Raw genomic sequence first — 27,038 nt, forward strand, 5'->3', positions numbered from 1 at the left:
CAGACACCACCTGAGCCAGAGGGAAACCTGTCAGCACTGAAACCTTCACTCTAAGGAGACTTTTTCCACTTGAAAAACCACATTTCATCCTCCAAAATGCCAAAAAAACATAACAGAGAGCTCAGCTGAGTGTGCACCAGGTATTGGGATATGAAATATCAACCCAAAATTTTGGGTTTGGGGAGGCTCCTTCTTGCACCACCTTCCTCTCCACAGCTTCTTGCACTGACCTCTCCCCATCCAAGGGAGAGATCCCTGGCCTGGGCAAGGATGGTCCAGTGGGGAAGTCAGATTAATATCATTTATCCATGTCAGAGCTTGGGAAAAAGCTGCTGCCTCATCCTCCTCTTCCTCCTCTTCAGGACAGACCTTCTACCACGGTGGGAAAAAGGCACAGGGGGCAACAGGAGGAGGGCACAGGGTGAGGAGAGAGTGATCCTCTGGGAAAACCACGCTCAGGATGTCAAATTCAGCACCCAAAAATTAATTCACAGCACCCAAAAACTCACAGCACCCAAAAATTCCCAGCACCAAAATCTCACAGCACCAAAATCTCACAGCACCCAAAAACTCACAGCAGGGTTTGCCTGCCCAGAGCCCAGTGAGCCCCAGTGAAATCAGCTGGGTTCCTGCTGAGCCCTGGGCAAGGATGGTCCAGTGGGGAAGTCAGATTAATATCATTTATCCATGTCAGAGCTTGGGAAAAAGCTGCTGCCTCATCCTCCTCTTCCTCCTCTTCAGGACAGACCTTCCACCATGGTGGGAAAAAGGCACAGGGGGCAACAGGAGGAGGGCACAGGGTGAGGAGAGAGTGATCCTCTGGGAAAACCACGCTCAGGATGCCAAACTCAGCACCCAAAAATTCACTCATAGCCCCTATAATCTCACAGCACCCAAAAACTCACAGCACCTGAAATCTCATGGCTTCCAAAATCTCACAGCACCCAAAATCTCACAGCACCCAAAAACTCACAGCACCCAAAATCTCCCCGCACCCAAAATCTCACAGCACCCAAAATCTCATAGACCCCAAAATCTCACAGCACCCAAAATCTCACAGCACCCAAAAACTCACAGCACCTGAAATCTCATAGTCCCCAAAATCTCACAGCACCCAAAAACTCACAACACCCAAAATCTCATAGTCCCCAAAATCTCACAGCACCCAAAATCTGCCAGCAGGGTTTGCCTGCCCAGAGCCCAGCGAGCCCCAGTGTCCCACAGGTCCATCTGCAGGGTGGTGAGAGGGAAAGGATGAATCAGACACCCTGACTGGAAGGTCACCTTTGCAGGTTCCGAGAAGTCTCAGCCCCGTTGCAAACAAATTCAGAAGGATTCCCGTCCTAATTCTGAAATTTAGTGACTCCACAGCTTCCCTGAAGAAGCCAGTGAATTCCCAGATGAGGCTCTCCACACTGGGAGAGCTGGGCTACCCACTGCCACCAGACAACACAAGCCATTATATTCAATATTTATATGATTAAATATATATATGTGTGTAACAGCTTAGCAAAAGCTAAACAAACACCTGCCTGGCCTTCAAAGGGAATGTCTTTATTTCAGAAACCCTTCAGTTAAAAGGCTTCTTTATCCACTCCCCATAGAAGAGGAATTGAAAATCTTGGGACCGTCTCAGCCTCGTGTCAGAGCACATTTCCTGCACCTCGAATACAAAGCACCTGTCATTTCTTTCCAGTCATTTCACATTTTGCACTTGCATAAATAAAATTTTAATTCTTGCTACAGTATGTAAGGCCTTCCCAGCAGCCTGGGCAGCAAAATCCTCAAGATTTTGGGTTGCCTGAGACCTCCTGCAAGATTCACACTCCAGATGAGGACAGAGAATTGTACATTCTTCCATTTTGCTGAGTACATTGCATTACCAGGGTGCATAAAACAGTTCTCTAAGTGCAAGGTGGAGGTTAAATAACATCAATTAGGTATCATTTAACAATCTTCTAGCCTATGAAAATTCAGTCAATACGAAACATAAAGGAAATAAATAATAGGAGTTACCTAAAATGCAAACAGCATCCTATCTTGTGGGTGCCATTATTTTTGAAAATAAATTTTTTATCAATATTCTGATTAATAGAAGCAAACCCAGCATTAAAACCTCAGTACACAGCCCTCCTTTTAGCCAAAACTTGACTCCCTGAAACTCAAGATTTTCATTAAGTGCCTGTCATGTCCTGCATGCTCTGAAATGCACGGCAAAACCAAAGGGAATTCAGTTTCAGGAGCTACTGAGCATTTAACAGATGCTGGCCAGCAGTGCAGAGGAGAGTCAGATCTATGTCTCTATTGATAGCCTCATGAAAACATCAGTGATTACAAAAACACAAAAACAAAAGGTTCATTTGACTTTTCAATCGCACTGCCCTCGGGCACCACTGTCAGCTTCCCAAAACCGTAACAAAAAGCATCAAATGATCTCTGAAATGTAAACACTGGAGCAGAATTTACTGAAAAATCCAACTGCAGCCCTATTTATCCAACAGCCAGATATTCCATACCCCTCGTTAAATCTCTGAGATAATTAGAAAAGTACAGAAACAGACAATGCCACAACGAAAACAAATACCTCAGACCTGAATCCGACAATACCTTGATCCCAAACCTGATAAAACAACACAGCAGAGTCCTCCCTTTCCATGCTCTTTATGTAAAATTAGTTTCGCTATCAGAAATCGCTTAATTGCCGTTACATTCTGCAATTAATCACAGCTATTGCTCTATTGGTAACTGCTGACCAAAGAAACAAAAACTAGACAGACAGATTTACTCAACTTTCTAAGTGACACAGCCCCAAAAAACTCAGCAAAGCCATTCTTAAAAAAAAAAAAAAAACAAAGCCAACAAACCATGCTCTGAGATCAAGTTATGCACCAAGAGGAGATTTTTATTGTCCAAAAAATTAAAACAATAAAAAAAGAACACGCCCGCGAGATCTTCCCACCACCATTAAAACAACATCCAGAAAAGTCCTGAGTTTAAAGTTACGAGTTTCTAGAAAAGCACATAATTAACACCTGCATGAGAGAGAGAAACAAGAGCTGGTGCCTCTCCTTCCCATTTGTGTCCCCATCCGCAAGAGAAACATTTCAAAGTATCCAAAAGTTTAGTGCCCTTTAGGAGCCCGGTTTTTCCTTCCAGTGCACACCCTCTCCCCTCATGGCAGTCCACAGACACATCCAAGTCGTCCCAGGGATACCTACAAGAAATTTCAGAAGCTCTCACAAAAGGGCTTCGTCTATGCAATCCACACCACTGAACAGTGAATTTAAAAAACCCAATTTTTTTTCCGAGTTTGAAGTTTTTAAGCCTTGCGGATGGTTGGAGTAGGAAAAAGGAAATTTACTAGGCAGTACAAAGGAAATCTTGTTGTCCTCTATTGTGGCAGTGGGGGTGTTGCCCAATTCTAACTTATCTAGGTTGATAAAGGAAACCAAAGAACACGGCAGTGAGAAAAAAATTCCAACCAAAAAAAGGTACCCCCCTCCTTACCTTAATAGTGCTTGCCATAATGTGATCAAGATTATTGATCGCTAATAATTGCTAATAATAATTATTGCTTCGCTCTGACCAGAAAGAAGTTTTGATGAGGTTGTTTAGAGCGGATGAGATTGTGCTAACTCTGGGAAATGAAGTCAGCCAATGGCAGGAAGAGGTTTCTATTGGTCCTGGCCACCGCAGCTCGAAGAAACAGGATATTTGGGAGTGAAGAGATAAGAGTCCTAAAACAATGTTGTTTTTCTTGATGATATGTGACTGATTTTTTTTTTTAATTTTTGTTGGGTTTTTGGTGTTTTTTTTAAACAAAAAAGTCAATTGCCCGTGGCTGGCTGGGCAGGTGTGATGTGATGTGCAGTAAGTGTGACAGGCCACTTCGAGGCAGGATGCAGATGTCAGATGAAATGGGCCAAATTCAGCAGTGGTTTGATGCAGGCTGGTCCCTGGGGAATTGCTGATCCAGGGCCAAAGCCAGGCTGGGTATAAATGGGTGTAACTCCAAATATGTTAATGAGGTCTGGCCCTGCTTACACCACGTCTATATTTGTCCATTAACCTCATTCCTGCATTCCTGAGCTATTGACACTCTCCAGACTATTTGATTGAGCATTTTTTTTCCTTAGAGAACAAGCAGATAGGTTGGGGACAATAATTTGTTTTTGATGTCTCTTTCTTACTGAGGAGAGGAAGTCACCAAATGACATAAAACTTCAAAAGCAGATGCCTGAATGCCATAAACAGTCTTAAATCTTCCATGTTCTTCCCTAAATTCACAGCTCTATCCATGAATGGAAATGAGATGGTTTCACTGGCAGGTCCCTTCCTGGTTAGAGTGTGATGCCATTTTTTATTCAGTGTTATATTTTTATTCATCCTTTCAGAGCACTTGGCAGTCATGGGGCACCCCAGAATTCCCAGCTGTGCAAACAAAACACTGTCCCTGTCCCTTTGTATAAGAGACCTGGACTTTAAAATATAAAAAATATGTAAGAAAGGCAAAGTGCTTCCACAATTCCAGCCAGGGTATTCCAGTCAGGATCCAGTGCTGGCACAACCCTTTCACACTTAGGAGCCTCACAGTTTTCTGTATTTTCATAAAAGATACAATTCCTGGTGTCAGGACATTCTGAGGCTTCAGCCTGAAAAGAAAAGCTTGAAAATACAACCCGTAAAAATGGAAGGAAAAATCAGAACAAGTCAGAACTCGTTAATTTAAAAAAAAAAAAAAAATTTAAAAAGCTGGTCCTGCTCTAACAGGTTTATAATTTCTCATTGCTCCCTATGACAACACCCAACCATGCACAGGTTGCCTGGAAGATAATTCCAGCTGTAGTAAGGTCCTGCCCTCTGACCAGGGACTCTGGCACAATAAAAAGAACAAGAAATAGTGAATGGCTCATTGCAGCATTATTTAATGGAATGATGACCTCACCCTCTCCCAATGCCGCCTTCTGCCAGCCTTAGGAAGAAAAAGGAAATGGGAGGTTTGTTCTGTAGCTGGTGATGACTGCTGGCATTCAACACACAGTTTTTCCACACAAAGACAGCAGAAAGTCCCAGTTCACTTCTCCTCTCCTATGCCAACCCAAGAAAGGTGAAATGCATTTTCCCAGAGGCGCACACAGAGTCCCTCACTGGTTTGTCCTCCAGGGCAGAACAAAAGCTCATCCACCCTCCCCTGCTGTGGGAATGGCCCTGCCAGATCCAGGAAATTCCCATTTCTAGGTGTCCCATGGGGACCACAGAGCTGGGAATCCCTGGATGCAGCAGTGACAAACAATCACTAATGTGGGAAAGAGCTCCAAGATGGTCAAATCTCAAATCCAATCTTTGGGACTCAGGATCAACTCCCTGCACAAGATCAGCTCAGTTTTAGAGTTCACTTTAAGGAGCTCTCCATTCTTCCACTGTAAAGAATATTTTTCGTGGCTTCAGAGCAATCTGGAGTCAGCACTGCTATACAATATTTTATATTCTCCATTAGTTGGTTCAGGTAGAAATGCAGTGTTGCACTGCTGAATGTGCTCTTGCAGTCTACATCCACCAAATTACAGTGCTCCCGCAGAGTAGGTAACTTTCCTATTTTCATTATGAACAGTATGAAAAGAAAGCAATTTATAGTAATTGTATTTCATGGGGATGTTGATTTCCTCCCTTTTCATCTCCAAACAATGAGCAAGACAGCCAAAAGATTAGAACCTTTCTCTTGAAATTTCAAAGCATTGTATAATGTTTCAGTTGGGTGACTTCCACTCCAGTTAAGCCCCTGATATTTTGGTTTTTCCTCCAATATATCAAGAGGTTGCAAGTATCAGTTCCAGCTCCCCAGTGGAGAGGATTTTACAAATTCATTCACAAGCAGTTTTTAGTAATGATTCTTCTCCATCCCACCTCCATATACACAAACCTCCTCTTGGTTTACACAAGGATTTTGGAAGCATAAGGAGCACTGCTGAGCTCTATTATTATTATATAAGTTTTACAGAGCCCACAGCCCAGTAAGGATTTTGCCATTTGAAGCTGGCACACATTCTGTGCCAAAGAATCCAGGGAAGTTTATTTGACTTTCAAACTAATACCCACAGGCAGATTTCTGAGTGCTTACGCTGAGGCCGATCCAATTGCAAGCAGAGCTTTGGTACTGTGAGGCAAGGAAAATATTGGGTTATCAAATCACCATCATCCATTTGCAAAAGAAAAAGAGTACAAACACTCCTGTAATTTTTCTCTTTTCTGATTTTTTTAAGGTTAAATAGAAAGAAAAAATGCTTTTGTTATGTTAGGCAATTCTGTGTTATTGTCTGAAACAACAGTCTGTGAGTTTGAACAACTTGGTCAACAAACAGAGTAAAAACAGGACAAAAAATCCACACAAGTCACATAATGCTCCCCTCTAATTTCTCTCTGAAGCTTGTCACCCTAAGTTGTCCTGGCTCCTTTCAGCTGGAATATTCTCCTACTTTCAGCCTGCATCTGGGAACTGCAGAGCAGCAAAACTCCCCAGCATGTGTTAACACTGAACATGTGCTGAAGTGTCTTGATCAAAGCAGGCACTTGCACATGCTTTAGAGTTACAGCTGTGCTTAAACTCTTTCCTGAACACCCTTAAACTCTGCTTGAAGTGTTTTCTACCTTTAGGACTCAAGAGTTCCCTCTGAAGAGAAGATCTTTCCAAACTGGAGTTGAAGGTTCCAATCTATGCTGATCTAAGTCTGCTTAAACCAACCCTGGACAGACCTGAAGATTTGGTTTGATCATGCAAAAAAAAAAAAAAAAAATCAGACTGAGTCCTAAATGAAGATTAAATTCCAAATAGAAAAGTTGTTTGGCTTGTTGCATCCTTTCTAGGATGTACTAGAAATATGCTCAGTATGTGTGTACTCACCTGAACACCTAAAATGCATTCTAGATGCGTTCAGCTGAGAGTGACTTGTCACACAGGCATGGACTGACAGGACATAGGGAATGGCTTCAAACTGAGGGCAGGTTCAGATGGGATCTTGGGAATTAAGAATTTCTCCCTGTGAGGGTGGGCAGGGGCTGGGATGGAATTCCCAGAGCAGCTGTGGCTGCCCCTGGATCCCTGGCAGTGCCCAAGGCCAGGTTGGACACTGGGGTTGGAGCAGCCTGGGACAGTGGAAGTTGTCCCTGCCCACAACACCAGATAGGAATCAGAAGATCTTTAAGATCCCTTCCAATCCAAACCATTCCAGGATTCTATGAAATATGACGGAAATACATTGCAATATTCCCTTTATAAATAGATCTGTAATTCTTCTTGCTGTGTGGGAGGTAAAGCTAGAACACTACTCTACTCTGGGCTGACCAAGAGATTAGAGATACACTCTGCTATGGTAATAAGGTGACCTTCATCCCTTGAACTATACAAAAATCTCTGGGTAAAACACTGGAAAACTGGAGATCCATTCACCTTTCTGTTGTGCTTGGTATGGGTACACACAGTGTCTGCAGATGTGGGTTTTAAAAGAAAAGTCAGCAGAGAAAATAAATGAGCTTTTATCTTCTCACCAACCTTCCAGGTAAAAAAGAGACTCTTCTCTAGGCAGAACCAGGCTACAAATCAAAAAACTGGAGCACAATAAAAGAATTTGCACTGCAGTTTTTGGAAGCAGGTTTTAAAAAGTTCAAGAAAATGACAGCTACTTCATGGCACATGAAGACACATTTGTAAAGGTCTCAATCCTCTCAAAAGAATTCAGCATTTTGCCAAAATGCAGCTCCAGTTTGGCCATGCCCAATTTGGTGTGTGAGGGTCAAGTACAGCCCTTACCAAGCCCTTCAGCTGGATTGACTCCCTTTAATTCACAGTTTTCCATGAGCTCTGATGAAAATATCAGTGAAATCTGCTCACAGAGGGGTAAAATCTCCCCTCAGCACAAAGAAAGGTCTCACAATCAGGGTTTTAACAGGGAAACAAACAAGTGCCCAGGAGAGAAAGGAATTCCAGTATGGGGCTGCAGGACCAGCAGCTCTGGGGTGATGGGCTGTGCTCTCCAGGCCCCCTGGAACCCTGACCATGGGAATGTTGTGCCCTTGGGGCTGCTGCAGGAACTTATTCCTTTCATGCCTGAGTGGCTTTGATGCAGCACCAGGTCTGAGAGACCAAGAAAAACTCCATCCCGGGAAAAATGGTATCCAGCTCTGTGGTGGTGTTCACAGGGGTCCCAGGACGAGGGAAGAGATGAGAACCTTGACTCCATATTTCAGAAGGCTGATTTATTATTTTATTATATATATTATATTAAAAGAAAATTATAGATATCAAAAGATATATATTATATTAAATCATATACATCATATTAAATAATATATATTAGATTAAAACTATATATTATATTATATTATATTATATTATATTATATTATATTATATTATATTATATTATATTATATTATATTATATTATATTATATTATATTATATTATATTATATTATATTATATTATATTATAAGAAAATTATACTAAAGAATAGAAGAAAGGCTAGCAAGGAAAGGAATGGAATGATAATAAAATCTTGTGACTGACCAGAGAGTCTGAGACAGCTGGACTGTGATTGGTCATTAACTAAAAACAACCACATGAGACCAATCAAAGTTGCACCTGTTGCATTCCACAGCAGCAGATAACTATTGTTTACATTTTGTTTCTGAGGCTTCTCAGGAGAAAAAGCCTAGCAAAAGTATTTTTCAGAAAATATGTCTGTGACACAGCTCTGGGATGGGCTCACACCCACTGCCCCATGGTTGGAAATGTGGAGTTCAGCTCCAGGAGCCAGGCACTTGCATTCCCCAAAATCCAAACACGACATGGACACCAGCAGCCCATAAAGGCACGTAATTAAAATAATTATCACTGCCTGATCACAGGGGTGACACAACTTGCATCCCACAAAAAGCATCTTCTCCTCCAGCACTGCTTCCAAGCTTTTGTGCCTCTCAATTCCCTCCCTGGCAGCACAGAGGAGGATCAGGGAATGTCCCCACGGCTTTCCCTGTTCCCTGCCCTGTGGGCAGCCCTGTGGTCACTAGATGGTGCTCCCTGCCCCTGGAAAGGAACTTCCTCCACTCCAGGCAAGAACAGCTCTTTCCCAGGTCAGCACTGGTGCCTTTCAGTAAAGAGAATACTTTAAAAATGGAATTTTTTTCCTGCTGCGTTGGCACCCCCCATCACTCTGCACCCTGCATTCAGGGCTGCTTGTCCTTAGTGCATTCCCACTTTTGCTTCCTTTCCTTTTGCTGCCCCAATCCATGTGGGCCATCAATCCCTCCATGACTTTTCCCCCATTCCCACCTTCCTTCCTCTCACAATGAATTCACTCACTGGCAGAACTGAAAACATGAGAGAGAACCTGATTTGGGGACATCTTTTTATTTAACATTACTTCATGAAATAACAGCAGTCAAGAATGCGCTGTTTCCCCATGGAAAAAGCTTTACAGAAAAGAAGCCCTGGAAGTTTTCGGAGTGAAAATCAAAGTACTTCATTTACCAACTCCTTATCTGTGACCCAAGCTACCTAAAATTTTATCAGCCAAAATATTTTTGGTGGCTACAGCACTGTTTGCCCACCTCTACTGGAGACCAGCTTTAGTGGCTACATGAAACAAACACCACAGAGCTGGGAAATTAGTAATAATAATAATAATAATAATAATAATAATAATAATAACTAACAAATAAATGATATTTTGATAATAAATGGATCATATTTTTATAATAAATAATGAATTAAAAATAAATAATAATAAATAATAAACAGAAGCTCTCTTTAGATGACACTGGAATTATTTTCAACAATCAAATCATGTCCTTCATAGCAGGGAAGTGCTGACACTCATTGCAGATAGGGAATTGAAATCCTCTCTGCTGAAGTGGGATTCACTTCAGCAGAGTTGAAGAATTTTAAATGTAGGTGTCAGAACTACCCTAGTTCTTCAAGATTTCTGCAATTCCCAACACAACCACCTTCATAGTTTTGTTCAATCGCACCTACAACTGCTACTTGAAAAAGATGAGATGAATTTCAACCTTTAAAGTATTTCTCTTCTCTTCCCTACAAAGGGAACATCTGCAATTCCCAGCTTTTGGATAACTCTGTTTATACGAGATGAATCTCACCTAAACTTTCCTTCCTTTCTTCTTTAATTTTCTATCTCTGAAGTATCAAATTGTACGACCAAATGCCAAAGGGGTGCTGTGTGGATTGATTAATTAATTGATAAACTAGAGTGCACTGAAATTTTCAGCTCCAAGTTGCCACTGATATGAAAACCTTTATATTTGATTAAAACCTTTATGAAATATGAAATATATATGAAAACCTTTATGTTTGATGCTAATTTAAAGTTGGTTAAGTGATAATGATAATGCAGGACACACAAAAAATCCCCAGAACAAGACAAAACACCAAACCAAAAACCTTTTTCAAAAAGCAACTTCTCTGCATGGAAAAAAGAAGCAACCTCTAGGGCAAAGGCCAACATTTTTCCTCACTTTCTTCCAAATGTTTTAGGTAATTTTAACTGAACTACACAATGGTTTGAAGTAGTTATTTGTCAGTGTCCTTCAAAGTCCTCCCATCCCTGGATTGATGGCCACTTCACACAGCAAAAATGTCTGGAATATTGGATTTCTACCCCGTATTAGTGAGGCTGCTCCAAGATTTTCATCAAGAATGGAACCTATTAAAGTGTCTCTCACACTCTGCTGCTTGGGGCTCTCCTGATATTGTACTTCTTTGTTAGTGGCTGTGAACAAGAAACAGATGTGGAATATCTGTGTTTGAAACTCAGTGACCCCGAAAGACCAGGGCTAATCCAGATCATTCTTAAAAACTGAAATCTGCCACTCTTGGAGCACCTTGAGGTCCATGCCCACACTCAGCAGACACAAACAGAAACCCTCAGGATGTGAAAGACTAATCATGAATTCAATTGTAATTTAAATATTTGAAAAACAGAAAAAAAACCCCCTGATTTCCCATCAATCTTTTTCCTCAGTGTCAATTAGCCTTTTTCCACTTAGACAGCTGTTCTCCAAAGGGAAATTCTCTGTTTTGCCACAAGATTCAATAAACTCATTAGAAATTAAGCATTTTGGAAGATGTTACATCTTCTAGGAATATTCCCAAGACCAGGGTGTGTGATCCAAAAAGTAAAATAAAATTCACACATTTCTGAAACTGTCTGATATTTCTGCCTCTTGCTAAGACCCACTAATACCATATGCCTTGTGAGGTAAAAAAAAGTTTAAAAATCACTTTTAACTAACACTGCTTAGCTACATGGTTTTATAATGGTTACAAAATTAAATTTAAAATACTGATCACATTGGATCTGTAAGGCCTAGTGTCAAATACCAACTATTCCAAACACACAAGAAATTCCACTTTAAGTCCTACCTGATCTGATTTCTGTATTCTCAAACCTCAGTACCTCTAGAGAAAGACATTTCCAACAGCATATAAGAAAATGAGATTATTATCTTTAAAGTAATAGTGTGAAATCAAAGGACTTGGCAACAATAAACCAAAATATTTTCTCCTGGGGACTATTAATTTACTTTAATGGATAAAAACTATGGGCATTTAGAAAAAGAACACTGAATATAGTTAATTGCCAAGTTAAATCTAACTCAGAGCTTTTACAGACCTGGGATTTGTCATGATCATCACAACCTTTTTACCCATATCTAAAGCACTCTGTAGGTCTCACAGTGCTTTAAGAAATAAATACAGAATAAGAATATAGTATAAAGAAATAAACAGATATAAATGAAAATAAAGACAATGTCCTGCTTCCACCAACATTCTTTTGCTCCAATGGGAGTAAAGTTTCAACCCATTGGGAATTCAACCAAATGACACAATATGACAGTTTTCTGCAAACTGGAAATTCTGAGTTTCAGAAGGCTCTAAGTTAATCATGTTACAAGGCACAAAAAGTGCTGCCTAATAACAAAAAATGAGCAGAAGTGGAAACAGGGAGGGGAACCAATAATTGATAGGATTTAATGCACGATTTAAGGCTGGGGAAAGAATCCCTAAAGCCTTCTCCTACTGTGAGAGGCTTGCCAGACACGTGTGAAAAGCTTGCTACAACATGTGTGCTGAATTACCTTGGTAGCCCGTGACTTTCCCAACAACCACTCACAATTAGCTGGGATCCTGTAGAAAAGGAATTAAATTCTGTGTGCCGCATCATTCCATGGAATGGGGCACTTTGAATCACTTCTGAATTCCCAGAATTTCTCACACTGCAGGATGGTGACTGGTCTACAGAAGGGACTGCTTAAAACATTTGGATCTAAATTCCTACTGCATTTCCCCAAGAGGAGCAGTGGAAATCTGGACAGGATGTCCTTGAGGAAAGTCTGTGCCTCCAGCAGGATTTGGGGATCTTCATGGAGGGGTGATCCACTTTTCCCCCATCAAGTTGTAACCATCATCCTACACAATTCCATTTTAACAAACGAGACATGAGGAAAACCTGGGAGAATATGGATTGTTCACCTGCACAGGAGAAGCTTTGGGCTGAGCTCAGGGCGGCCTTGCAGGGCCTGGAGGAGCCCCAGGAAAGCTGAAGAGAGACAATTGCCAGGGGATGCAGGGACAGCACACAGGGAATGGTGGGGATAGATGGGATATTGGGAAAGAATTCCTGGCTGTGAGGTTGGTGAAGCACTGGAAGAGGTTTCCCAAAGCAGCTGTGGCTGCCCCTGGATCCCTGGCAGTGCCCAAGGCCAGGTTGGACATTGGGGCTTGGAGCAGCCTGGGACAGTGGGAGGTGTCCCTGCCATGGCAGAGAATTGAAACTGGGTGATCATTAAGGTTCCTTCCATCCCAACCCATTCTGGTTTGTAAGTGGCAAATAGGTTATGGTAGGAGGGCTGAAAAAATGTTATTCATGCCATCATAATTTTATTTTTATGATCTGGCATTTAAAAAAAAGGAAAAAGAAAAAGAGAACAGGAAAGAAAAAGTAGAAAAATTTTCCTCAGACTTTAAAGTAGCCAAGATTTATGTTTTAGCTGAGTGGTAATATTTCATAGCTTTTCAGTTCCTAGGTTCAACAAAGGACACTGCTGGTACCTGTGATGTGTCACTTGGTGACTGTAACTGCTGGATTTCTTCTTAATGATCTCATTTTGGGTTTGAAAATAACTCCACAGACATGAACTGCAGTCCTGCAAAGACTCACAGCTGGCTTATCTTTACACAAGGCTACATTCTCACTGAGTTCAGTGAAGACTACATAAAATGTAAGGAACAAATTTATGGATGTGGTTACACAGGTTTGGGGCATTATTTTTTTTAAATTTTCACTTTTCATGAGATCTTTCATTGTAGCTGTTATTAAGCCTGGTTAGGTTCCTTCACACCCCACATGCACAAATCATTGAAGCCACTGGTTTGTATGTCCAGTGTGAGATTTATCACTGCTATCAGAGTTTCAGGTGATTTAAACAGCAGGCGAAAACATGCAGAAAAATTTCAGAAAACCTAGATTTTCCTGCCTGATGTGGAATATCGACCTTCTACCTTGAGCTGCTGATAGAGCCAGGGCAGCCTCAGGAGTTTCTCAGTAGATGAGCCTATTTTGCCAAATAAACACAGGTATTTAAGGTGGCCACATGGTTTAACACCTGAACACTCAAAGAGCTCCTTCCCCTCCAAGGTTCCAGACTTTCCAGACTTTCTCTCACCACTCTGCATCTCTTCCATCACAGCTCAGTGAAACCATATTTATTTATGGGCAATGCAATTATTTGCCAAAGAATGTGGGTTTGGGGACAGCTGAAGACATTTATTAGCTCAGGACAAACTTGCTGGGTTTCAAAAAAATAACACCGGCTTTGAAAACACCAGGCATTCCATTGAGCTGGTATTTTTAAGTGGTTTCCACATTTGGTTTTCAGGGCACTTGTGAAAGCAAAGGAAGGAAAGAGGATGATTCTCGAAGTTTTCAAGGAGGGAACCCCCAATCCTTTGCCCACAGGCTCAGGCTCAGCACTGGGATCATCTGTGTGGAAGACTGCAATGCAAGATGTTTTCACTTACCATCTGTATGGCAGATTACCCTTGTCAAGTGGGCAGTTTGCCTTATCTCTCTCTTTGAGTGACCACGTTCACTCCTCCCTTGGGAGGGGACATCTGCTGATAACAGCTATTGAATGTCACTGCATGGCTGATAAGAACTACAGCATCCCATTGGGAGATGTGAGCCCAGAGGGAGGAGCCAAGCATTGCTACCCAGATATAATCCAGAGGTTTTGACACACTGGCACGGCTTCTCAACTGGATTCCCCAGAGGAACAGCAGCTGCCTCTTCTTCCACTGGATCTTCAGAGGAAGAACACATCCTTCTCTACAGATCCCCCTTGCTCCAACAGAACCATCCCTGACACTGCAGGAGGGCTGAGCCACAATTCCAATGGGGCTGCTGCCAACACCCTGACCCACAGGGTGTCAGGCTGGGTTCTGACTCTGTCAGTGTTGTTCTAGTGTACTGCATTGTTTATTTTATCCTTTTATTTTTTTCCTTTCCCTTTTAAAGAACTGTTATTTCCTGCTCCCATATTTGTTGCCTGAGAGCCCCTTAATTTAAAATTTATAGCAATTTGGAGGGGTGGGGAGGGTTTACAATCTCCATTGCAAGGGGAGGCTCCTGCCTTCCTTAACAGACTCCTGTCTTTCCAAACCAAGACAATCTGCATCCCTGAACTCCCAACACAGCAGTGCCAGGAGAAGATTCAGCACCCAGTGCCTCCCTCCAGAGCTCAACCTCCCACTTGTGCCTCAATTCTCCTGTGAGAGGTGGGACAGAAGGAATTGCAAACACCAGAAGGACAATACTTTCTCAGACATTGATACTTTCTCAGACACTTTCCTGAATCAGAACCCTCAATGCCAAACTTCCCCTGGGTCCTGCACATCAGCCGCCTCAGGTTTGGGGGTCAGGGAAGTTTTGTTTGCCATTGGAATATCGACAGCACACGGTGATAAAGTGATGAAGGAGTGCATTTCTCTGCAAACTGTGTTTGTGCAGGTTTGTTCAAGCCAAGCATGTGCAGAACCAAAGCATCTGCCAGCATCACAGGCAGGATCCAAGCAAGCCCACGGAGACACTGTCAGCCACACAGCTCTCTCCACGAGGAAAGAATTTGGAATGCCTTATTTGACACAGAACCATGTCACTGCAGAGTCAAAAATCAGAGTCAGTGGTTCTCATCAACTGCCAAAAACTGGGGTATTTTTTCTGGCTTGAGCTTCTAATAGGAATATTTAAAAAATGCAAAAATAGTTACAGCAAGGCTGATGTTACTCAGCTGTCATTCCAGAAATTGTCCTTTAAAAAAAGAATTGCAGGGGATAACAAATAAGATGATACCAGTTAGTTCAAGTAAGGTTGGTAAACATGGCTTTTTCAAGCTTCCTATATCAAACCACAGAACTTTTGTGCACCAAAATAATATGTGGTGATTTATGTTATTAATCTAAATACTGCACAAAAGAACTCAAAACAATTAACTCTTCAATTGCAAAGATGATTTTTGTGTGTTCAGCTCTTAACAAAATGATCAGCTGTTACAGATGAAGGTCATTTGGAGGGATTTTCTCCCTCAGGTTAATTTTCTTATTGAGTGGAGTGCCTTTTCCCCTACACTTTAAAAAAAATATTTATTCATTTATTTATTTATTTTAAATTACTCAGTCATTTTTAAATTGGAATACCACAGAACTTTGTGCACCACAAATATCCAAAATCTTATGTGGTGATTTATGTTACTAATATAAATGCTGCACAAAAGAGCTCAAAACAATTGACTCTTCAATTACAAAGATGATTTTCATGTGTTCAGCTCTTAACAAAACTTTCAGCTGCTACAGGTGAAGGTTCATTTGGAAGGAGTTTTTCCCTCAGGTTAATTTTCTCCGTAAGAGGGGAGCATTTTTTCCTACACTTAAAAATTTTATTTGTTTATTTATTTAAAGTTATTAAACTGTTTTTAAATTGGAACGCCTCCAGATTAACACTAATCTCATGCATAAAAGCACCTTATGGAAATGATACACCTAAATTCATGCTCTAATCACTGTGTTATTTCAGGCTTCAATCACATGGAGATTCCCTGGGCAAGACATGGGAAGAGCCTCCTTCCCCAAATATTCACAATATCTACGGAAGGGAATGCAGAGGATACAGCTGGGTGACAAACATCTTCAGGCAGTGGGGAAATCAGGCTGCATAAACCAGATCATGAGGGATGGGACCTCACTGGGGGATGGTTTCTGAGGAGAACTGCTGACCAAGGATATCAAAGCAGCAGACTGAAAGTGAAGGAAACTTGTGGTTTCTTTATGACTCGGAGATGAATTCTTTCATCAGATCAACCACTTCTGAGAGCATCCGGCGTGTCTGACACACTCGGGGACAGCCAGGGCTCAGGCTGAGGCACTGCAAGCAGGGGCTGACTCAGGAGAACATCCTCGTTCAGGAAGGACATTTAATTTTGGATTTCACTCTAAGCAGATGCTCAAACCCCATTACACTTGGTGTCTTAGGTTGGAAACGGGGGTGTGTGTTCTATGTCCATCAGTCAGAGCTGGGGCAGTTCTCTGCTGTTCCTGGGGCAGTTTTTTCTTTCTCTCTCCCACAGCCAATCCTCCCTCCAGGAGATCTCTGCTGTCCATGGCCAGTGAGTGTCCCTGCAGGGCTGAGCCAATCCCAGCATCCCATGGGGAGATGCTCCGCCCAGGGGAGGAGCCAAGCATTCCTGCCTGGATCCAATCTGAGCCTGGCACAGCACAGCAGCCTTTGCCCCCTGCATTATCAGAGGAGCAGCTTTCTGCTGCCCTGCATGGCCAGAGGGAGCCCAGGCCCATCTGCAGCAGCCCTGGAGCTGCAGAGGAAAACTCCGCCCTTGTGCAGGATCCGTGCTGCAGCAGAGCCACAGCTGGCACTGCAGGAGGGCTGAGCCCCCATGGGATGGGGCTGGGACACCGCCCTGACACACAGGGGGCAGGGCACGGTCTCACTCTGGCAGTGGTTTGTTTTATTTTTGTACTCTTGCATTTGTATTTTTAATTTCCCTAGTAAATAACTGTCATTCCTATTCCCTTATCTTTGCCTGAGAGCCCTTTAATTTCAAAATTATAAGAATTTGGAGGAATAGGGTTTATATTTTCCATTTCAAGGGAGGCTCTTGCCTTCCTTAGCAGACACCTGTCTTTCCAAACCAAGACACTTGGTGAATTTTAAGCTTATCCTCAAAGTCAAGCACGTGTTTTGGCTGCTTCCTGAATCCAAGATTGGTAGGTAAATGCAGGTAGAAATACATGGAATTGCAGGAATCAGTGGAAGAAACAAAAATCCCAGATGGGGAGCTAATAAAATGTTAAATATTATACAGAAAGTTTCCAGAAAACAAGGAGCAGGACTAGCAGAACCAGCACCTCTTCAGGTCTAGCCCTGGGAGAATTACAGCTGGGGGCACAGATAAAAGAAAAATCCATCTCTGTTTCATAAGAGCCAGGCTTATAAATTAGAACTTATTCCCTGGGAAATGCTAAAATTAAGTGCAGGTTTGGATGTGGAATCAAAGAGCCATTAAGGCTGGGATAAAATCTCCATGATCAAGTCCAACCTTTGATTGAACACCACCTTGTCAGCTGAGCCATAGAACTGAGTCCTCCAAAACTCTGAACTTCAAGTAATCAAGTGCATGTATTCAGAAAAAAAAATTCAAACACTCCAACAGTAGAGTTGAAAATTCAACCAAACATTCAGGTAAGTAGACAAATCCATCAAAAACTGGATATGAAAACAGGAAATAGTCATTAGGGAATTAGTAATTAGAGAACAGCCTTAAGATGAAGGGGGGCAGGGATGGATGGGATCTTGGGAATTCGGAATTGTTCCCTGGCAGGGGCTGGGATGGAATTCCCAGAGCAGCTGTGGCTGTCCCTGGATCCCTGGCAGTGCCCAAGGCCAGGTTGGACATTGGGGCTGGGAGCAGCCTGGGACAGTGGGAGGTGTCCCTGCCATGGTAGAGGTGGCACTGGATGGGCTTTAATGCCCCTTCCAACCCAAACCATTCTGGGATTCTATTAGTTATATATCAAACATCCGCAAGCCAAAAAAAAATAAAATAAAATAAAATAAACAACCACCAAAAAAACAGAACAGAAGTGTTTCCTAAAAAGGGTCGCTTCAGATTTCTTTGCTCTCAAAGACAACTTGGGCTGCAGAGAACCAAATTCCACCCCTGACAATGTGAGAAGAAACACTAAGATGCTCCTCCAAGCTGTCTGTGGGTTGTCCCAGCCCAAGTGAAAATGAAGCCACCCAGGTGAGCACAAAAGCAAAGTTTATCCTCCAGCATCTCCACATAGGAGATGTTATTAAGCCTCTGTCTTTTGGTGAAATTTGTGATGCTTTTGTTGTCTAATCTAATAACAGCCAACCTAATATTCTACAAGGTATTGTTCTCCTTGTGAGACTCAACTTTCATGAACATCAACCTCTAGGGAAGGATGTTCCACGTTGTTCTCAGCTTTGGTGGCTTCCCAGAGCTTTGCTTCATGAAATAATTACAAAGTGCAAAGATATTTTTTGATGAGTTGATATTTTTGGATGAGTTGATGCTATTTTTTATCAAGTGAAATCAATCCAGAAAATAATTAAGAAATGATCACACTTTTCATCTCCAAGCAAGCAGGAAAATGTCTTTAGTTTGCCAAGACATCCAATTAGCTGAGGGAAACCAGTTTTGCCAGGTTTTGGAGAAACACATCAGGATTCTCTGGCAAAGAATGGAAACTGGTGATCAGGAAATTATTTAGGGAAATAATCACGGAAATGACTGAAATTTATTTTAAAGGATTTGCTGGTGGGAAAGAATATTTCTGTGCTGGCACAAGGATACAAAAATTTGTGAAAAACTTAGAGCAAGGTTAATGGAGGAGAGCTCAGAGTAAATGTTTTGAAGAAAACACTGTTGGAGGAGGCAGCTTTTTGTATTACAATCTCCATTTCTTTCAACCTTCAGGAAAGGTCATTGATTTAATCAAAAGCTTTTTTTTCCCCCTTTGGTCAGACTCCCAAATGCACATACCATCAAGATCTGGTGCACAGAAATAATTTGAAGCAAATCTTCTAAAAAAGGTTTTGAAGATGCCTGCCAGTAGAACATTGTGCCTCACAGCTATAATATCAGAAAAAGCCATTCAATTTAAATTAATATATTTGGCCAGACAGCTATATTAAAATTCTTGTTGTTTTTTCAGTTATAATGGTAGCCTGTGGTATGACTAGCCCCCCTCAAAAATCTGTGTAGTTATTGCCTTTCTCTTGCCTAGGGTGCATCACATGTTTTTCATTTGGACGATCTGCATCGCGCTACCTCATTAAAACAAACATTTATGCAAAACAAAGGCCGTGTATCACAGGGCAGGGCTCAGGAGCCAGCTTTGAAGGCTGCAGCCTTTCCAAGAGCATCTTCCAAAGCAGAGCTTCCTCTGGCCCAGCCCCACTTGTGCTGAACATTTGTGGATGATGTCAGCCATGCACGGTGCCCCCCAAGCCAACTGGGAGGCTTCAAAAGCGATGCTGGGAGCAGCTGTGGAGCAGGGAAGTGTTTGCTGGGAGAATGGTGAAGGTTTCTCCTGTTTCTCCTGTTTTTCCTGTCCCCTCTCGGAGCAGCAGCCCTGCCCTGAGGAGCTGGAGGTGCTGGACAGCTCCGCTTCTCCAGGGCCACGGCCCCGGGACAGCCCTGCCCTCCTCCCAAAGGCTTCCCAGCCCTACAGGTGGGAAAAAAAACAGGGAAAAAGCACTGCCAGAGCATCTGTGCAGGGAATCAGGAGGGTGTGTGCTGTAGGAATTGGGTTTCCTGGGTTGTTTGCAGCAACTGATTTCAGCTGAGGTTATTTCTGCCCTTAAAAATGTCAGGTTCCTTTCCACTGGAGGAAGAAAGTCCCTCACTTCAAACAAAAAGGGACATGGACTCCCTCACTTCAAAAAAAAGGACATTGATTCCCTCACTTAAAAAAAAAAAAAAAAAGCATTGAGATGTTGGAGTATGTCCAGAGAAGGGAATGGAGCTGGGGAAGGGGTGGAACATGAATCTGATGAAGAGAGGATGATGGAGATGGGAAACGGGCTCAGCCTGGAGAAAAGGAGGCTCAGGGGGGACCTCAGTGCTCTGCACAACTCCTGACAGGAGGGACAGGGAAAAAAGGAGAGGAAATGGCCTCAAATTGCACAGGTTGGAGATTGGGACAGAAAATTTCCCTGGCAGAGTGGTCAGACCTTGGGCTGAGCTGCCCAGGGAGGTTTGGAGTCACTGGAATTGTCCCAGAGCAGTCTGGATGTGGCCTTCGGGACAGGATTTGGGGTGATGCTGGTGGGGCTGGGGTGGCACTGGATCGTTCTGGAAGGCTCTTCCCATCCTGATGATTCTATGAGTCTCCAAAAAGAGCTTCAGATAAATAGTTTAAATGCAGGCATTACAGATTTCTAAAGGCAGGTGAAATGAAACCTTAAAAAAAATCCTAATATATATTAATTTGTGTATACATTTTCTTTAAAAAAGCAAAAAAAAAAAAAAAAAACAACCCACCTCAAAAAAACAAACAAAAAACCCAAAAAACCTCAAGTGTCAGGGTTAATGCTTTTCCTCCAAATCTCCCAAACCTCCCATATGTCAAACTGCATCACTACTATTTTAACAAAGTTCTCACATGGTGGATTTTGGAAGGCCATAAAGATGTTACAGAACCTTGGTGATTATTGTGGTTTTGTATAATGTATTCCTCACATTAATGCTTTATCATTATGTGTCAAAATATAGTAATCAATGCAGGCAAGTATTTGCATACCGAAAAAAAATATTTACTGTTTGGCATTTCTGACACTTCACAAGCTCATTTTTAATCACTTATCTTCAAGAGCAAATAAACACCGCTAGTAAAAACTCAGAATTTTCTACAAACTCCCTTAAAATGTGGCACAATTAGTGACTGTATTTATAACTCCATACAGAAAAGGAATTACCAGCCTGTGTGCTACCTCAACCTTCCAAAATAAGTATGGCCTATCCATACATTCTACTGTTGTAAAAAAAGTAAATATTTTTGGTTTTTGATGTGGCACATTTTGAAGTGACTGATGTGAAATTATGGCAAGGCTGTGATGTTTTGGAGGCTGAGGATACAAGTGACTTTTCACTGGGTATTTATTTGTGGGAGTTCTGCACAGAATGATCCCAAAATGAGCCCTGCTGGATTTGTTTCTGGCCCATAGCTTGGACAATTTCAATCATCCATTAACAAAATCTACTACAGGAAATGCAGGGAACTCACCAGTCCCACAGTCTGAGTACAGGTTTTTAAATCAACTTAGTGAATTCAGGCTGGGGCTCGCTCAAGCTATGAATGGACTGATGCAATGTGTGAATTACTTCAAAATAATATCTGTACATATCTGTACAAATATGCAGGAAGTAACTCCATGTCCATGGATAACTATGGAAGAAAAAAATATAGTACTTAGAATTTAAATAGCTTGTTAAAATATACTCAAACACTTGGCCTTAAGAGCTCTACTCACCAGTTTATCTTGTTATCTCCCTCTGGATGACTCTACTATTTTTTTTTTAATAGACTAATCACGCTTAGAAGGGAGTATTTAATTTCCTATTACAAAGCTAGCAACTTGACTTTTAAAAATACATGCTATTATCTTGCATTGAAGCCTGCCAAAATAAAACAGCAAGGAGTGATACAGTTCATAACCAACAGAAGTATACACAGAGAGCTAAAAAAAAAGAGGGTGAGGGTTAAAACCTGTCTCTGTTAAAGCCAGGGGAGTTCTATCACTGTCTTCCTCAGAGCCTGCACTTCATCCCAGCTACTCATAACACTTCTCATATTTGATAGGGGACAATTTAAAGTGATAAATAGCAGCCAAACTGCACATGTGTGTGAGGAGGGAAAGATTGCAAAACAGCCTCAGTGTCGAAACTAAACTACTTCTGTCAGTTTGCAGATATTTTGGCCTACCAGGCTAAAGCTGAATTTAGGGGAAATATTTCTGCTTGTGCTGGTTATCTGAAAGTTCCAGGCTGGTCAGGCTGGCTCCTTCTGGAGCCACCTACTCAGATGTGAAGTTCAGGCTAGCCCAGATTTCAAAAGGGGCCACCAATCTTCACTCAGAAAATGAAGTTATTTCTATCCATGTGTCTGTTTATCAGTTTAAGATCTAGTTTCAGGCATAAAAAAGAGGCCTCACACAGCTCTAAAACAATGATGCTTTTCCCTCATTTCTTGTTGGCAAACCTTTATTGCAAAGTCCTGAACCAGAAGCCACATTCACAATGTCTGCAGCTCCATCCATCTGGAACATGCTGCAAAATTTCACCTTTGAGACCTGGTACTCATGGATGCTGAACCAACCATCATCATCATCATCAAGGTGGGAAGAGGCTTTCAGAATCATCCATTCCCAGCTTTCAAGGTAATCCTCCTACATTGCTTCAATTTTATTCCCTTCAGAGAGCAGAACTCTTCAAAGCAGGGAAGTTTAATATCTTGCATTGCTTTCCTGACAGTGGGCTCATTAATATCTATTAATGATTAATAAATCTCATTCAATATCTTTAAAACAGCAATTTCATATCCTCAGTCTCTTTAAAGGATTTTTAATTTTTTGCTTATTAAGAAAACAAAAACAAACTCAAAACTTTAAAGATATTTCTTAGAGAGTTTTGCTCTCAAATATAAATACACAGAATGAATAAAAAACCATGTTTATGCTTTGGAGTAAAGCAGCCAACAGACTATTTGAGGATGGATTTCTACTGATTTGCTACCTGAAAATCAAAGTCATTAAAATGCAGGCTGACAGCAATGAAAGTTACATAATTACAGATTCTTTCCTTTCTTTAAAGCACCTCTTCCTTTAAAAAACGTTTCCTCTGCTCCATCAAGTGAAATATTTCAGGAAACTCCCTCACAGCTTATCTCTGGAAGAGGCAGGAATGAGATGTGTGGGTTCTGCCCACATGTGTGAAGCTGATCCTTGTCTCCCACATCCAAGGCAATTTTTAGCCAAAATGGTTTGCTGGCCCAGAGGGAATAATGGTTTCAAGTTAAAGCCACATGCAGAGCAAGACAGAGAGAAGAGATGCTACCCCCTGGCAAGCCTCTCATATGTCTGGCTCTAAAAATACTTTTCTCATGTCTGCCATGCCAAAAACAGTAATATTAACTGTGCTGCTATTACAGCCAGCACTTCCAAAACTGCCATCTCATTAAAGTCTCTCATCCAAAACAATTTAAATGCTCTATATCTAAACCACATGAAAGTCTGTAACAGTGGGGACAGGCATTATCTGGGCTTCACCCAGCCTGGTTTGCTCATCAGAACTAGTAAAGCATCTGAAATCATGGGCCCACTGTCCAGTTTCCTGGAAAAATGCTGTCAGCCACAAACTCTCTCTCACACAGCTCCACCCAGGCTCTCACAGATCTCATTTTTATCATATTTTTTCAGAAAAGCCCAGCTGACACTGTGGGAAGTCCTGCACTACCAGATCCCAGTGTTCCCATTAAACCTGGCTTGGAGAGCCTCTACTTAAGGCATGTACTTACGGGATCAGGAGAATTTGTACCCTTTAAAGGCAAAATCCATCATTTTGGAGCTGCTGGTTCATTTCTTCAGTTTGAGATTTCCCTCTGCTGTGAAGGGCAATGGATGCCAGGCCTGACCCTACAGCTCTGACTTGAACTTCCCATAGATTTAAAGAGGGGCATGAGAAGAGTAATTCCTTTCAGAAACTTTCACAAAGGAAAATTATTAACTTGATTTGATGTCAGGAAGCTTTACTTTATAGCACTGGGCAGCCAAGAGTGTCAAGAGGATGCCCCAGGCTCTTCTTAGTGGTGCCAAGCAATGGGACAAGAGGAACAGGTAGGGCCTGAGCCCAGCAATTCCCCTCACAGGAGGCACAACTTCTGCCCTGGGCAGTGCCCTGCCCTGAGCAGAGACCAGAGGGGCTCTGGGGGCTCCTCCTGGGGATATTCCAGAGCCATCTGGACCCAGCCCTGTGCCCTGTGCTCTGGGATGGCCCAGCTGGAGCAGGGAGGTGGCACCAGGGACCCTCTGTGGGCCTTCCTAGCCTCCCCGATCCAGTAATTTTGTATTGTTTCCCTAAGAAAATTATCTGGTGTTTCTTTGTTTTTAACTTCTGCATCTGCATGGCATCTTTTTCCCTGACAAATTCATCCTCCTAAAGGATGCATGAAGTGGGAAAATACTTCTGCCTCCTTTGCTGGCCAGGTGCCATCTCCTCACTGCACAGAAGGTGACTGAAGCAGAGGGAGACCTCAGGATGGAGCAGAAGATGTGTGTCTGGCTGAAACTCAACAACTGAGGAGAGGAGAGAGGCTGAGGGCACTTGGTCTGCCCAGCTGGAGCAGAGCACACTGAGGGCAGAACTCAGGGATCTGCAGCTCCTCCCACGGGACAGCTCTGAGCTCTGGCACAGGGTCAGCACCCAGGGAGCAGCTGCAGCTGGGCCAGGAGGGATTTAGGTTGGATTTTAGGGGAACGGTTCTTGCCCAGAGGGTGCTGGCACTGCCCAGGGAATGGGCACGGCCCCGAGGCTGCCACAGCTCCAGGAGCCTTTGGCCAGGGATGCCCAAGGTGGGATTTTGGGGGTCTGGGCAAGGCCAGGGGTGGGACTGGGGGATCCCTGTGGGTCATTTCAACTCAGAATATTCTTTATTTCTATGGAACAGAGACCACCTGGGTTGTTACCTCCCCTTGATAAGCCAAAACCAAACTTGTTTTGTCTTCTTCTCATCCTGAAGAGGGAAGGGTGAGGAGCCTGCCCAGGTTGCAGTTTGTTCATACCTTGTTAACTCACACGGGCCTGGCCTCCCATAACCAATGTCATCACAATTACCAACAATCTGCAAAGTGGTCCCATTTTCCAGAAGTGCTGCAGACTTTTCCAGAGGCTGCAGGGACATGGCAACCATTTCCTCTGAGTGGTTGCCACATCTTCCCCCAGCACTGGCTCTGCTTCAGCCAGGAGTGAAGGGACTCCTATAAAAATTGTCTGAAAAGCACTCAGGGACTGATTCAGGATAAAAGCTGCAGCTCCTCACCATATGGTGCAAATGGCCAGGAATAAAGAACCTCCTTGTCAGGAAAAGCTAAAACCTGCCAGAGGCACAGGGATCCTAGCTAGGAATGGTACTGTCAGCCTTGGTTGGAGGGTTGTGCACCTGGACCTATTTTAAAGGACATTTTCTGTCATGGAGAAAAAATAACTATTAAATTATTTAATTTCTAGGGAGAGCCAAGCAGTCACAAAGTGTTAAAGCAAAACATTTCATTGAGCTCCTAAAGAGACAGGATTAAATATATTTTTTTTATATTATATGTAATTCCACAAGTTCTGGTGAAAGAAAAATTAGCATACAGAAAGGAATTATGAAACTTTAAAAAATCACAGTCCCATGAGAGACTTTTTCCCTCCTATCTCACACAGAAAACATTTTTTAAAAAGTAGTAATTTGTAAATCCAAATTGCTAATCCCTGTACCTCTGACACCTTTAACTGGGTGCTAAAACTACCATTTGAAACATTTGGACAGGGACCAAATCATTCTCTACCAAAGATATTTCGTATAATTTTTATTCCATCTGATCCATGGTTATAAAGTTGGCATACGAGTTTTATTTTAAGTTTAAGGGAATTCTTCAAGGCTGTGAATGCCCCTTTCCACTAGAGAATCAAGAAACAGCAATGTATGCAAATCCTTTAGAGATATTATCTTTACCTTAACTGCCCAAAAATTCAACATCTAGATTAAAATTACTGCCTCGGCTCCTTTGAAATTTATTTTGATATGGGATTAAATACCCTCAGGATATACCAATATTTCCATGAGCTCTCAGGACAGGTTTAGCTCTCAGACTTAGGGGAGATGGATCTTGATCCTAAAGACATAAAGTCTCTTTCCAGTAGTAAAGGACAAATGACCCAAATCTCAGCCCAAGAGCACAAACACCGTGGGCTGGAGAGAGAAAAACAAGCAGGGTGGGACTGCCTGGGCTAAAGCTGGAATGGGACAATGAACTGCAAGGTGCAAATGGAGCAGAACTGATCCAAGGGAGAGACCCCGTGCCCGGCCGTGCATTTTGGGGCCATTTTGGTTCATCTTGGGTGCAGCCCTGGCTGGGCTCTGGTTCTGCCCAAGGTGCATCCATGGAGGAAATCCTTTTCATAAATCCCTGCTTTATTCTTTACTTCTGTCCATCCTCTGCCCTAGGGCAGCCTGCACAAGGCATCAGTTGATCTCCAGAGATCCCATCCAACCTCAAGTAATTTGGGATTCTGTGATAGTCATGGCATAGAATTCAGAGCAGGAAATCATCTTCAGGACATCAGGAAGCAGAAATAATCAGAGATGGGAAGGCAGAAAACACAAAAAAATCCTACAAAGCACACAGCCCTGGGCAGGCAGTGCAGTTCCTGATCTGGATGAACTCACAGCACCCAGGGATCTCACTGACATAGGTGAGAAATCAACTTGGCTCCCTCTGCTCCACCTGGTACTGATGGAAACTCTGAATGAATCATGTGGCCACTGTTTTGTGCAGCTCCCCAAGTGTTGAGTTATCTGAGATCTGAGGAAACGAAAAACAGGAACTGGGACATCCACATCACCAGGTTAAATCTAGCTCAGCAGACAGGTGAGCTTATTTAGTGGTGGGTTTAGGTCAGGCCCCAGAAAACAAGGTGTTGTGCACACCTCAGGTGACAGACAGCCATGTCTTGGCAGTCTGCTATAGAAAGGAAAAGGCTTCTTTGAGGGACAGGAACCATTCTGTCACCCTGCGGCAAATTTCTGAGGCTGTGCCTGAAGGCACTGATGTGATGGAAATGATGCTCACATGGATCCCTCCTGCTCCACACTGCTCTCCCAGGCCAGA

General features: G+C 42.5%; 1 protein-coding gene across 5 annotated transcripts in view; it reads right to left on the minus strand.

The window, feature by feature from the left end:
* Positions 1–27,038, minus strand: part of ERG (ETS transcription factor ERG) — a 154,424-nt gene that overhangs the window by 60,063 nt on the left and 67,323 nt on the right. Inside the window, exon 1 of one of the 5 annotated variants that reach the window (XM_064705305.1) lies at positions 3,508–3,616. The exons of the other annotated variants lie outside the window; for them this stretch is intronic. Within the exon in view, the coding sequence (XP_064561375.1) occupies positions 3,508–3,525 (18 nt within the window). The 5' untranslated portion in view covers positions 3,526–3,616. Of the gene's footprint in view, positions 1–3,507; positions 3,617–27,038 lie in introns of those variants that run through there. 5 annotated transcript variants of the gene reach the window in all.

This window comes from Zonotrichia leucophrys, chromosome 1 (assembly GCF_028769735.1).
Source record: "Zonotrichia leucophrys gambelii isolate GWCS_2022_RI chromosome 1, RI_Zleu_2.0, whole genome shotgun sequence".
NCBI lineage: Eukaryota > Metazoa > Chordata > Aves > Passeriformes > Passerellidae > Zonotrichia > Zonotrichia leucophrys.